The sequence below is a fragment of the Coffea eugenioides genome, chromosome 4, assembly GCF_003713205.1.
Source record: "Coffea eugenioides isolate CCC68of chromosome 4, Ceug_1.0, whole genome shotgun sequence".
Lineage (NCBI taxonomy): Eukaryota > Viridiplantae > Streptophyta > Magnoliopsida > Gentianales > Rubiaceae > Coffea > Coffea eugenioides.
Window position 1 is genome coordinate 39178648 of NC_040038.1, and position 15285 is coordinate 39193932.

Below are 15285 nucleotides of genomic sequence, written 5' to 3' on the forward strand. Positions count from 1 at the left end.
TGGAGACAATGACCAACATATTTGCCTCCTTAGACTATACCGAAGATAGGCGAGTGAACTTTGCTGCTTTCCAATTTGAGGGAGTAGCACGTGCTTGGTGGGATATAATAAGGGGAAAGTGGGAGAGAGTCCAAACCCCTTGGACTTGGAAAAACTTCACGAGGGAGTTTAATGAGAAGTTTTTTTCGCCTCTGATCCAAGAGAAACGGGAGGACGAGTTCATAAAGTTAAGGCAAGGAACTCTTAGTATAGCCGAGTATGAAGGGAAGTTCACTAAACTTTCTAAGTACGCTCTCGAATTGGTGACTAATGAGCGAAAAAGGATAAGACGTTTTGTACAAAGGTTTAATGTGGAGATTCAGGAAGGGTTGGCAGTAGCCCAAATCTCTACATTTACTGATGCTTTGGAGAAAGCACAGAGAGTTGAGAGCACAAGAATGCAAATTAGGGACTTCCACAATAAGAAAAGGAACACTCTAACTATACTTCTGGACAGGCTAGTAAAAGTACCCCACCTTCCAAGATGGAAAAAGGAATGGGAGGAGTAAGAACCGCTGGAACTTCAAGAGGAGTTTTATCCAGAGGAGATCGTAGTGGGCCGGTTCAAGCGAGAGGAGTACCTTCTAGTGGTCCGGCCGTAATCCCTCAAGTTAGTTGTGGCTACTGTGGCAAGCCAAATCATTCGGAGAATGATTGTTGGAGAAAGTCGTGAAAGTGTTTGTACTGTGGTAGTGTCGAGCATCAACTCGCAAATTGTCCAAATCAGCTGAAGGTAGGAAGTATCACTCAAAGGCTAGAAAAGTCAATTTCTAAGCAGATTAGTGCTAGAGAGAATCGACCACAGGTACTTGCTAGGGTTTACGCATTAGACTATCAGCAGATCCCCGATGCTACTGAGGTGGTCGAAGGTACGATTCCTATTTCCACCGTTTAGCTAAGGTTTTAATTGATCCGGGTGCGACACAATCTTTTGTGAACCCTAATTTTATGAGTGGGATAGATGTGAAACCAATTAAATTACCTTATGATCTGGAGGTTAGAACACCTACTGGAGATCAAAATTTAATCGCTAACTTAGTATATAAGGATTGTGAGATCTGGGTTGATAAACGAAAATTACTGGCCGATTTGATGGGTTTAGCAATTAAGGGGTATGATGTGATTTTAGGAATGGACTGGTTAGCCCGTTATAATGCCAGTTGAACTGAAAGACAAATATGGTAGAGTTGTAAATTCCAGAAGAGGCAACCCTGAAATTGGATGTGAGGGGTAGATTAGTCCCATCTGCACTTATTTCAGGGATTCGAACTATGAAAATGTTAAGGGAACTCAGGGATATTTGACTTTTCTTATAAATACTCCTAACAATAAAGTGAGATTGGAAGATATGCCTGTAGTGAAGGAGTATCCGGATGCCTTTCCTGAAGAGTTAGAGTCCTTACCCCCGAAAAGGGAAATAGCTTTTAAAATTGATGTGACTCCGAGGGTAGCACCTATCTCTAAGACGCCGTATAGAATGGCTCCAACTGAATTGAAAGAGTTGAAATTGCAGTTATAGAATTTACTAGAGCGGGATTTTATAAAGGAGAGTGATTCACCGTAGGGAGCCCCGGTCTTGTTTATTAAGAAGAATGATGGGAGTTTAAGGCTGTGTATAGATTACCGAGACTTAAACGATGTCACCATTAAGAATAAGTACCCTTTGCCCTACATTGATTAATTGTTTGACCAATTCCAAGGGGTGGTGGTATTCTTGAAGTTGGATCTCAAACAAGGTTATTACCATTTGAGGATTTTGGAGAAAAATATACCAAAAACTGCTTTTAACTCGAGGTATGAATACTTTGAATTCGCAGTGATGCCGTTTGGATTGACCAATGCACCTGTGACTTTTATGGATTTAATGCATCGAGTATTTAAACCTTATCTGTACCAGTTTATAGTGGTGTTTATCAATGATATACTAGTGTACTCTAAGACTGTGGAGAATCACGAGAAACATTTGAGAATTATTTTACAAATTTTGAGGGAATATCGGTTGTATGTCAAGTTTAGCAAGTGTGAGTTTTGGTTGAAAAAAGTGACATTTTTAGGTCATATAATTTTCAAGGACGGGATTAAAGTAGATCCAGCCAAAGTGGAAGCAGTTTCTAAGTGGAAGCGACCGGAAAACCCTACTAAATCTCGAAGTTTTATAGGGTTAGCAGGGTATTACTGGAGATTTATCAAGAATTTTTCTAAAATTGTTGGATCCATGATTGAGTTGACTAAGAAAAGTGAGAAGTTTATATAGAGTCCTAAGTATGAAGAAAGTTTTCAAGAGTTGAAAAAACGTTTGACAGGGGCACCCGTACGAATGGGAAAGATAGTTTTGTGGTCTACACAGATGCTTCCAAGGAAGGTTTGGGATGTGTATTAATGCAAAATGAGAAAGTGATAGCATATGCCTCTAGGAAATTAAAGCCGCATGAGAGAAATTACCCAACTCATGACTTGGAGTTAGCGGCTGTAGTGTTTGCATTAAAGAAATGGAGGCATTACCTTTATGGAGAGACGTTTGAAGTTTTTACCGACCACAAGAGTCTTAAGTATTTGTTTTCCCAAAAGGAGCTGAACTTGAGACAACGTAGGTGGATGGAATTTTTGAAAGATTATGATTGCACGATAAAGTACCATCCAGGGAAAGCCAAAGTAGTGGCCGATATTTTAAGTCGTCAAGTGCAAGTGGCAGCATTGATGATTAGAGAGTTGCACTTGTTGGGGGAGATTAGTATATCGAACCCTCGACTTGAACCGAGAAAAATGATCCTTGGAAATATCGTCGTGAAATCCATTTTGTTGGAACATATCAAGGAGACTCAGGGAAAAGATTCTGAAGTACAAAAGTGGTTGGAAAAGTCAAAAAGGGAGAAAAGTCGGATTTTAATCTGGGAGTGAATGGTGTATCAAGGTTTCGAAATCGGATAGTAGTACCAAAGAACGAAGGGCTTAAGAAAAAAATTTTGGAAGAAGCACACCGATATAAGTACACGGTACATCCTGGAAGGAATAAAATGTACTAGTACTTGAAGAGTTTGTACTGGTGGGAGAATATGAAAAAGAAAATTGCCTACTTTGTCCAGACCTGCTTAATTTGCTAACAGGTTAAAGCTGAACATCAGAAACCATCAAGTCTTTTGCAACCTTTAGAGATACCCGAGTAAAAATGAAAAAATATCACCATGGATTTTGTATCTGGATTACCTAGGACATAAAAGGGTCATGATGCCATTTGGGTAATAGTGGATAGGTTGACTAAATCGACTCACTTTCTGCCGATTAGTATGAAATACCTGTTGGAGAAATTAACTAAATTATACTTGGATGAGATTATAAGACTACATGGAATTCTAGTGAGTATTGTGTCTAATCGAGACGCTAGATTTGTCTCGCGATTCTGGCAAAAGATGCAAGAAGTGTTGGGGACTAAATTGAATTTTAACAATACTTACTATCCCCAGACAGATAGACAGTCTGAGAGGACAATTCAGACTCTTGACGACATGTTGAGGACCTGTATTTTGGATTTTGGGGAGAGTTGGAGTAAGTATTTGACTTTAGTGAAATTTGCCTATAATAATAGTTTCCATGCATCCATTCAAATGGCCCCTTATGAAGCACTTTATGGTCGGAAGTGTAGAACTCCAATTTGTTGGGATGAAATAGGAGAACGGAAGATCTTAGACCCCACTGCAGTGCCTTGGATTGAGGAGGCACGAGAAAAAGTGAAGTTGATTCGTTAGAGGATTCAAACCGCACAAAGTCGTCAGAAGAGTTATGCAGATAACCGAAGGAAGGATTTAGAATTTGCGGTTGGAGATCAAGTGTTTCTTAAGATTACTCCCTTAAAAGCAAGTTTGTTGGCAGGTAAAGGAAAAAAATTACAACCAAGATTTGTAGGACTATATAAGATTATTCAACGTGTAGGGAATGTGGCTTATAAGTTGAAATTGCCACCAAGTCTGTATCGAATTCACAATATTTTCCACGTGTCCGTACTCAAGAAATATCATTCAGATCCGTCTCACGTTCTGCAACTGGAGAATATTGAAATTGATGAAGCGCTGACCTATGAGGAGAAATCGATAAAGCTTCTAGATCGTAAAATGAAAGAATTGAGAAACAAGCAGATTCCGTTGGTGAAAGTTCTATGGAGGAACCACGGACTGGAGGAAGCAACTTGAGAAATTGAAGAAGAAATTCGAGTAAAGTATCCAAACCTATTCTCAGATCAAGGTATAAATTTTGAGAACGGAATTTTTTCTTAAGGGAGAGCGGATGCAAGGACTCATGTTTTTATTTCTAAAATAATTATTTTTATGATTATTTACCCTAGTATTGGTTAGTTATATTATCGTTACAAGAATTTCTTTTAAATTTCGCTTTATCGCTCGCGAATCGAAAGTTCGTGCATTTTGCGTCAAAACGGCTAAGTGAAAATTTAAGATTTATATTAGACTACTAAGAGTGAACAATTATAGCATTAAAGGAATTACATTTGAGGATTAGTACAATAGTGCACAAGCAAGAGAGAAAACGGTGGTACGATACTCGCGCGCGTGCACTATTCCTAGTTGACTTTTGGACAACTTTTGGCCACAAACTCCTTAAGCTTCCAAGAGAAGCTTCATTCATCAAACCACACTCTCTCTCCTCACTCTCATAGCCGGCCGAACCTCAAGGAGAAGAAGAAGAAAAGCTCTCTCCATTTCACTTCAATTTTTGCTTCCATTTCACCTATCAAATTGCAACCAACTTCGAAACCACTTGGAGATTCACTTAAGTTTAGAGGAAGACACCTTCTTACGGGTTTTCTTGGGAAATTTTCTGTCAAAATTTCTGGTTTCTTCACAAAGTTAAGAGGTAGCCTTTATCAACCTTGAACCTTTCCATTTTCTTCAAAGATTGGAGCTTTATTTGCAAGGGTTTGCAATCCTAAGTATAAAACTAGGTAGATGACTTGAGGAATCTATTTTCTTGCTTTAAATGTTAGGCTAGTGGTCTTTTGGTGACCTCTAGGTAGCTGGTTTGAGGTGTAATTGCTTGAATATGATTGTTATGTGTGTAGATGAAAAGATTATGGAGAGAAAGTTGAGAAATGAGATGAGCTAGAACTGGCCGAATCTGTCCAGTGATTTTCGTACCTGCCTTTCGAATTTTTGTAGGTTGTTTTGCTGTGAAATTGGTTGATATATGTTGTATATGGTGTGTAGAAAGTTTCTACCGAAAATCATTTGAATTGGTTGAGCAAAACTTGAAATTTTGAAATTTGAAGAAAACTGGAAAATGTGTTCTGGCAGTCTGAACAGTACTATTTTGATCGAACATAACTCTTTGTAAAAAAGTTGAAATCAAGTGCCATAAAACTAGACGTTTATAGCTTTCTAGTTCGAAATGAGTGAGCCGTAGTGATTCGGTAAAGTTTGATGTCCTGTTCTGATGGTCTATCCGAGAGAAGGTAGGAGCTGCATTTTGTGGCTCTATTTTCTCTCACTTATGAACTGATTTTGAAAACGGCTTGCCTGATGAAATGTAGAGTTTTGATTCTAGTTTTCAACGCTACCAACCATTTTCAATTTCAAGTTGTATTGAATGAGATATGGTTCAACTTACAAACTGTGCCAAAGCTGGAAATTTGGAAAACCCTTTCCTTTTGCTGGCCAACTGGTTTAGTTATTTGTGAAATGTTTTATTTTGAAATTTTGATGTCAACCTACTATCCATTGCTTATTAAATGTTTCTTGGACCTTGATGTCACAAATGAACCAAAGTGAGACTGATTTCATGGTGCAAAGTGTTTGAAAAAGGAAAAGAAAATAAGGAGACAGATTTGCTTTAAGAATTTTCTAAACTTTGGTAGTTTTGTTAACTACCTTCCCGTGTGAGTTTTTATGTAAAATTTGATAGAGGAGTAATCATCATATGGAAGTTGGGTTGTACCAAATTTGGTATTATTCTAAGACCATTTTGATACCCAAATGATGTCCCAAAGTTTGCTTTTCAAATCTGAAAAATTCCTGATTTATGCTCAAATTCCAGCCGACTTTGGACTGCTATATTTCGATACTCAAGACTCCAAATTTAGTCCTATTTGTCCTGTTTGAAAATTATTAGGAACTCTTATTGTGGTATGAAATTCAGAGGCTAGTTCACTTTCTGTGAATTTTGCCAAATTTCCAAAATTTGCCGAAAAACAAGACCAAAACTGCCTTGCTTGTTCAGATCAGCCACTTTGAGCTGAAATTTGAATGTCTTTCGTTCAGAATCTTGGAAAAGTGTTTTATAGAAACTTTTAGTACTTTGAACCAAGATTCCAACGGTATAAAGTTTTCGAATTTTGAACCTACTGAGTGCAATTTCTGATTTTTCTAAATTTGACGTGCAAAACTGAAATTTTCCGACTCGATGGGGAATGAGATTTTGGGAAACTCTTCCCTATCCTTTGAGATTGATTGACCGTTTTAAACTTGATTTCATGAAGGAAATCAGTTTTCTTGGTGTTATTAAACCCCACTTTTGAGTCTCAATTTACGAGTAATTACAGCTCTCTTTCATGACATTTTCTTAGTATTATACAAGTGTACAATCTTCCTTGTTTACAAAGGGGTTTGTAAGTAATAGTGTGTGATAATCAATTATTATTTGCTGAGGTGCTCAAGGGGACCTTCAAGAGGATCTCGAAGCGGACACCTAAAAGTTGTTTGAGCACTTACTCCCTATTTTGATTGGTGAGTGTCAAGTGCATGATTTGTTGCAATTATGTGAATTGCTTCTTATGGACTGAATGGTTTATAATTGTTGAGTCGAGTGTGCACTTTATCGCACTCGTTCTCTTTTAACTGATTGAACAACTGAACTGAACTGCTTGTAACTGAACTATATTTGAACTGTTGCATGTCGTTGGAGTGAATCTCCTCTACCTATAACTGAACTATGAGGACGCCCAAATCTCAATTAGCTGACTTTGCGACGCGAGCTAGCAAGGGCTTGGTCGAGAAGTTTGGTGAACCATGAGATAACTGTAAGCTTGATATATTGAGAGATCTTACTTGGTCTACTCGAGTAGTAGCGCCTTTTATAGAAGTGTGGGCCCGATGCGGTGTATGATGAACGAAACTGTGAAGTAAGTGAAATTCTACGGATTTCAATGCCGATCCGGTTGACGGAGTGTCATCACGGGAAGGTATTTGATCGAGGTTTGGCGAAACAAGTGGAACTTAGCTCCTGAGAGCTCCTGTATTCTCATTGAATGTGTTCAATTGAAAATTGTGAATTGCTTGAATGTTACAACTTTGATTCTTGCTTAAATGCTATCACTACCTGAATTATGTGTTTTGTATGCTTTCTTAGCCTTACTGAGCGTTAACTCATTCCATTAGATTTATTTTTCTTAACAGGGACCGAAATGGAAAGAGTTATGGAGAAACTGACTAGAGGCACTTTTGATTAGGGTTTCGAATGTATTCGACTAGATCTATTTTGGAAGTTGTATATTTTGGGAAAGTGAATGTATTTTGAACTTGTGATGTAAGATTGAATATTGATCTATGGAAATGACTTCTTGTCCTTATTCCGACTTTCATTGTTGGCATTATACTTTAAATTTGAACTGGAATTATACTGAGTTCTGGCGAGGGTTGGATAGGCGTCCCGCCGATACCCTTTGGTTCGCCTTAGGAAGAAGTGTGGGCGTCACAATGAGACCCATCCCAACTTTATATTAAAATGAATCTCCAATCCTGATGTAATATCCAAGAGAACGGCCCGGCAAATATGATCCGGCTGTATCCGAGTCCCTTCAAAAACTGCTCCGTTCCTCACTCTCCAAATGTGTCAACAAATGAAACCAGGCATCATGGTAAATAGGAGTCGCCTTCTCTCTTGCCTCGGGGATGACATCCACCAAGCCACTATCCTAGCCCTCAGTGATGACCCTACATGCATGATCCCGCACATGCTTGCAAAGTATCTCCATACCTCCTTAGCAATTAGCCCCTCTGAAAAGACAATAAAACCTTGACAATAGGAGAATTTTTTAATAGTGCTCTTCAACAGTTGTGTCAGAATCATGAGGAGCGTTATTTTCTATCTAGTGGCATTAAGGTTGCTTATTTAGCCTTTGCAAATGATACAATTATATTCACATGATGCTCTGAAGCTTGCTTGTAGCCACTCCAAGACTTTTTATCTGTTTATCAAAAGCACTTGAGTCACAAAGTGAATGCAGGGAAGAGTGCATTTATTGGTTCTTTGAAAATGTCTCCAAATCAAACTCAGTTTGTGGTGTCGTTATTATGGTTTCACCAATAGTCATTTTGAATAACATGCTTAGGGGTTCCTTTAATTTGAGGAAAGATGGGAGTGGTGGTCTTTTGGCAAAACTTTGAGCTCGATTATTTAACTGGAGCTCTAGATTGTTGAGTATGGGTGATAAAATCATCTTGATCAGACATGTTTTGAGTTTGATTCCTATGTATCTACTACAAATGATTTACGCCCCAAATCTGTTTTGATCGCCTTGGGGAAAATATGTAATTCATTTCTGTGGGATCCAAAATGTTGGGTCCAAAAGACTACATTGGGTGGCTTGGGAGAAGTTGTGCTACCCAACTCAACAAAGTGGGTTGGGAGTTCATTATTTCTTTAATACATCTAGGGCTTTCGCATGTAAGACATGGTGGCAGTTGTGAAAAAAGATTCAGTAAGGGCTGATTTCATGCATGCTAAAGTATATCCTTCATTAGTGATTATGGATAGACCTCCAACTTCTTGGAGATGTTTGTTGGGGGTTAGAGAGTTTGCGAAGACAAGGATTTATTGGAGTCCTGGTAAGGGCCTAGTTGAATTTTGATATGATATTTGGTGTGGTGAGATATCTTTAGCATTGGAGCTAAGTGTTTATGACCCTTCACATTTCTTGGTGGGAGAGTTTTACACTACTCAAGGATGGAATGTTCAGCTATTGTGGGAATGGTTACCTGAGTCGGTAGTCCAACATATAATGCAACTGGAGTTTTATCCGAACCAAGACAATCTTTTACTATATATGCAACCATTTATTTTGGCATGTTATTATCATAATCAAGGCTTAATTAGTTGATGCTTAACAATTTTTAGATGCTTTTTAATTCAAATTTATTATCCAATTAAATCTAGAGATTTACTAATAGCAACTCATTAACATATCTAGTCTATTGGGGAATGCAAGAGTTTCAATTGCTACCATGTCGCATCCTCATTGGCCAATTGGTGGTATTCCTCTCATTGATTGAGCTGATGAATTGAATTAAGGACAAAATTGAGATTTCACCTCCTTATTGAATGGATAGGGTTCTTGAGAATCTCGTGTGCGCCACTCATTGTGTCTCTTTCTTCTCCGAAATCACTTTCCCTCTTTCTTCTTTGGTTCTCTCTCTTTTTCCTTTCTCTCGTATTCATTTCTTCTCTTTCTTTAATTAAACATTGAACAACAATGCAAGACAAATCAGAGGTCACACATTGGTTTTCCTCTTGCAAGTTGAAGGGTATTTCCCTTTCTCTTTGTCTCTTAATTAGCTTAACTTTCACTTTTATTTTTTTTTACAACTTTCTCTATATAGCTTTTTATTTTTTTTCCTTTTATGAAAGTAGCTATTTATGATCTATTTTGTTGCTATCATCTTCTTTTCTATTGTTTGGATTTGCAGGTTCGCATGGTACCAATTTCATCTTCTTGGTAAATTATTTCTCTCTATTTTCTCTTACTGCTATTTTTTCTTTTATCTTGAATAACTTCCCTCCTAGATATTTCTTTTTTTTTCATAAAAAATTTTTTACCATCCAAAAATTATCTATTGTTATTGTAATTTTTTTTAGAGTTGTCTTTTTTTTTTCTCATCTACTTTTAAGCAGGAGTTGACCTTCTTTTTTGGTTATTTTCTTCTAGACATACAGAGTTTATGAATCTAGGGAAGTTAGACTAAATTTTAAGTATTTGATATGTTTTTTTGCAATATCATTAAAATGTTTAGATCATTATTTGACTTGTGTTTTTTCAATTGATTTGCAACAATCTGTACAATATTATTTTTGCCAGAACTATGCTGCTTGTTTTGTATAAGATCATTCTCACCACTAATGCATCTTCTTATTGCTTTAATGACTAAATATTCTGAGAATGCATCTTTACCCTATAATATCTCAATGGATGCTCATGTTCTTTGCTAAGACATTTATTGCCCATTTCATCACTGCATTTGTTAGGTTTCTTCCTCTCTTTTCTCTTGAATCATAATTGAGGAACTTTCAATTGTCTGCCAAGCGGTTTTTTTGTCTTCTTTCTTGCTTGTGGTTTTAGTTAGTGCTTTTTTTTTTGTGTCAATCTTAACTTTTACGAAAGGGGAAAGACATTGATTAGCTGGAATACTTGGAGGAAGTGGTCTCTCTCTCCTCCCCTTTGTTCTTGCTATATGGAATGCGAAACTTGATGTTACCCTCCATGTTGCAAATTGATACACACAAACACACACAATTTTTTTGATTTAATTCTGGTCATCTCCTAAAATCATCCCCCTTTCTCAAAGTTACAAGTTATTGCTTCCTTTTCCTTCTATGTGATAGGCAAGTAGCATAGACAAATTTGAAATCTTTTAGGTTTTGAGTTTGAACATTTTGATGTTTTTCTTTCATTAAAATTTTTGTTCATGTTGTTTTCTCCTTTCATTCACTTGATCTGAACCTGACTTTTTTTGTGACTGCATGTGAAAGAAGTTGGTAAATTTCATGTTTTATTTTGTGAATTCTGATTTTCCCTTTCTAAAAATTAAGGCCTTGGCTTTTGTATATGAATGCTTAAAAAGAACACTTTTTGTGTGTGAGTTTTTCGAGTTTTGTTAAATAAATAGTCAAAAGCACTGCAAGTGATCATAGAGGCCCGCTAACTTAGATAGCTGTTTAAGTACCTTTTCCTTATGTATTTGCATAGATCTTGCCTTTCCTTTTCCTTTTACAAGAATATCATTTATTTATTTTAGGTTTACAAGACAACCAATTTTTTTAATAAGACAATGATGTTTTTAGATAAATTACATATTTTGTTCATATTAAATTTTTTCTTTTAAGGTGCTTTTATTATATTGTTTTTTTTTTTTTTTACAGAGGCATAGAAATCAGATGTGATTATAGAAACTGTAATAATACCAAAAGTGATTGCTACACACTGCACCTATACTGAAGTTGATGAACTCTTTGTATAAGAATTCACGACAACATAATTCAATCATATAGCTTTTTGGCAGATTGGATTCTAGTTATCTTGCTTTCATTCTTCGAGATTTTCTGTTCCGATTGCTCATTCTTAGATATAGCTTTTGCAATAGCTCTCATCTTCCGGACATTCTTTGTTCGCTTCATTTGGATGCCTTTAGTCTTCCTATGTGGCCCACCAATAGATGTTCTGGAAGCTCCCGGCTCTGAAGTATCCATTGCTTGAGGGACATGGAATACTTGCTCATCAGAGATGAGGTCCATCGGGGCTGATCCATTTTTCAATTTCTTCTTCTTATTCCTGTCCTTCGCCATAATCGAAGCTTCCAAAGCTCCAAGAGGGTTTAAGGTTTTGCTTTTATTATATTGTATTTAGAAGAGTTTCAACATTTCTGTCCTACGAACAAGACAACCACATTTGGCCCTTTCTCTATTTTTTTTTACTAACCTTATTTTGTTGGATCTCTCTAGCAAATATTTGTGCTTATACAGTAATATTTATCATTGCCTTTTTAGATGGTTTTTTTTGCCTCATTTATCACATACACTCACTGGATGATCTTACCTTTTTTATCAGGTTTACTTCTGCATTTGTCAAATTTACTTCTAAATCATAATCAAAACTACTTCTAAATTTTTAACTTCTAAGGAATGAAAACCAAAACTACTTATTTTAGGTGGAAGAACAAAAAAAAAGAAAGAAGTTATGTTCTTTTTTATCTTATTGACTTGAAACTTATCTTGTACCTGAAATATTGTCATAGCGCAATTATTTTAATTGGCTTTCAAAACTAAATCATTATGTTAATAAGATTATAAGCATGAGATGATGGCTTGTTTGTGTTTATCATGACAAGAAAGTATATGCAGTTAAGTTCTTATCATATGGAGTCCGGTATCTCTTGCTATTCTATAGCTATTCTTAGTGTTTTACAATTGGATGGACGTTTTGTCCGACATTCACAAAATGTTGAGCTGCTTCTTGAATTTGTCTCTCCAAAAATTCTAGCTTAAAGTACCTACAAATCCTGTAAAAAGAAAAAAGAAATAGATAGCAACACAAACTTAGAAAGGGTAAGCAAAAGATCGTAGAAGCAAAAGGAAAGAAGATAAAGAAGAACATTGGCTATTAGATCAATTTATTTGACTTAAAAGGGGAAAAGAAAGAAATTAATAAAGAAGGCTGCATTCCAGTGAAACGGAAGTAAAAGCAAGAATTTTAAGTAAGCAAGAGTTATGATTGTAACGGACTACAATTAAATTACTTTTCTCATAGATATTAAATGTAATCTTAAGTATTCTAAATGATTACTTAGTATGAATTTCCGCAAAAACCGTTTAATTTAGACAAATGCAAAACTTAAAAACCACATTTGAGGATAAATAGGTAAATCCACCCCAATACTAACATTTAATAATGCATCTACACGTGCATTATATGTTGGATGAGCACATAAAGGTTAAAAGTGCCATTTTCTTTTATATATACGTGCATTACATTCATGTACAATTTACTTTAGCTATTTTATGATAGTGACTTAAACTACTAAATTAACTCTATAAGAGGTGGATGAAAGCTTATCAACAGTAAACCATAGACTCCTTTTTATATGTGTAGGAATAATTGGAACCATATGGCCACAAAAGATGACTAACAAAATCTTAGCCATCGGTTTTTTTTTTTTTTTTGGGAACCATTATAATGAAACGGTTTATATTTTGGAGTTGTCCGCTTCCGAATGGCATTGCTAATTTGGTAAGCACTTGAAGACAGAAAGAAAGCATCTTTTGGGAAAAGTGCTCCAGGTCAAGGGGTCTTTAATTTTATGTCACACCGAAAAGTTACTCTAAACGAATTCAGGTACCATGCTATTAACTCCTAATAAATATAGTTGACTTACAAATTCTATTCTGTTTTGATTAATCATGACAACTCACAAATACCTTCAATATTCTTAGGAATGACAATGAAACAGGGGTGAGATGGGATTCCTTGCTCCTAACCAGTCATCCAAAAGCTCCCCTCATCCCCTGTCCTGTCCCTCATTGCCCTTACCCCTATCCCATCTAGTTACTATTTTTATTTTATATTTAACTTTATTGTTGTATACTAATCATTCCTTTGTATCTTTTGCAAAAGAAAAAACTTAATATGAAACAAAGTTTAAAAGTTATTTTGATCTTGTGAATCTGTTTCTCTATATTTGATATTACATAAAATCTAAAACAATTATTGTTATTTTTTTTAAACTATATACCATAACCAAAAAAAAAGGTAAACTAACATAATATGTTTATCATTTTATAACCACAAAAAATTAACAAGAAGGATTACATTATTTGTCATAAGAAAATATCACATTATCAATTTTATATTATATGTATACAATTATATCTAATTATATATTATATATTTATATATATAATATTAAAAAATTAAGCACGGGCCAGGAAGGGGAACATACCCTTGTTTAAAAGCCCGGGTGAGAAAAACTCCCCCCAGACCCGCCCTCACCCTACTGGCAGCCACCCACCCGTTGCCATCCCTAAGTATCGTTCAATTTCATAGGATGCTTACAACCAACAAGACGAACTTTTCCTTCTTAATTAACGAGTCTGAGAACTGAGAACCAAAATGCAGTAATGCCTCCAGCCATTTAATGGAAGAAAGCAATTTGCTTATTATCCCAAAAATGGAATTTTGATCCATGGACCTTTTACAAGAGTTCGCAAAATTTCTAGGGTTAAGAGTCATAAAATTTTTGAGAATGTAAGGACAAAAGTACAAATTTATTTTCTGTAATTTGCATATTTTCACATCTGTTTCCAGTGTCCGTGTCTCAGGCTGTATGTCTATCTATTTTTGTTTCTTTCTCCCACTTTTTCTTTTTTGACTTTTCTTTTGCACTTGTATATGAATAAATTAGACTGATTAGTTGGGAATCTGGAAGTTACGGTTTTGAAAATCAATTATGTGTATTGTATTCAAAGAAGAAAAGTTTGCAATCCATATAACTACACAAGTGCTAGCTGCAACTTGGTAATCACGTATTATCAAGAGTAACTTTTTTCCTAGTATAGATATGTTATTTCTAGTGCATGTTTAACTTATAATTACTGTAGATTTTTCTAATCTAAATCAAATTGTGCTGGATAATTTTTAACAATTTCGTAAATGAAATTTACTTTAATAAAAAAAAGGGTACAAATTTTTTAAATGACCTTTTTGCTCTATTTAATTTCCGATGCTTCAGACATACAAACAAAACCTTGGTTTGTTACCTACTTTAGATTTCAAACGACTTGCTTTGTTACCTTTCTATTAGTCTAATTTTCTGCGTAATTCAAAATTGCGCGATCACAATTTGATAACGTCAAAATATATTCATGGGCGTGAAAGTGTGAGAACCCGAAAATTTTCTTATTTTATCTCATATTACTGGCTTTTCTAAATGTTTATTCACTTGTTTTCTCCGAACAATTTATGTCAACCCTTTTAAATTCATTTTTATGGAACCATGTCTTATTTATACTTTTAAAACGTCTCGCTAACAAATTTAAATTTTTCGAAGGCTCGTTTATTAAGGAATAACAAATACACACCTTCGAGATGATAGTCGATCTGAGAGTACAATGATTTTGGAGAATTAAGGATGATCAATAGGGGACTAAGAAGAGTTAATTGAGAGATTAGATGTGATTAAATTAAATAAAGTTTTTATTATGCGTACGTCGATAATTTCTCGAAAGTCGTACCGCACGACAAATTGGAGACTTGAGAAACTAATACTAGACTCGTGTGAGGACTCGCAAATTTACTTATTTTAAACTCTTATTACTAGCTTATTTAAATATTTAATTGCCCGTTTGCTCCGAATATTTTATTCTAACCTTTTTAGACCCAATTACATGGAACTATGACTTGTATATATTTTTAAAATGACTTGTTACAAAATTTAATTTTTGGAAGCTCGACTAGTGAGAATAGTGAACACGCGTTTG

General features: G+C 35.5%; 1 protein-coding gene across 1 annotated transcript; it reads right to left on the reverse strand.

The window, feature by feature from the left end:
• Nucleotides 1-11292: 11292 nt before the first annotated feature.
• LOC113769328 lies at nt 11293-11598 on the reverse strand. The gene has a single exon (XM_027313786.1). It carries the CDS (start codon nt 11596-11598, stop codon nt 11293-11295), a length of 306 nt encoding a protein of 101 aa, XP_027169587.1.
• Nucleotides 11599-15285: the final 3687 nt, after the last annotated feature.

Bases quoted from the DNA above. Each gene is read 5' to 3' on its own strand.
- LOC113769328 (XM_027313786.1), bottom strand. From the start codon at position 11,598: ATGGCGAAGGACAGGAATAAGAAGAAGAAATTGAAAAATGGATCAGCC.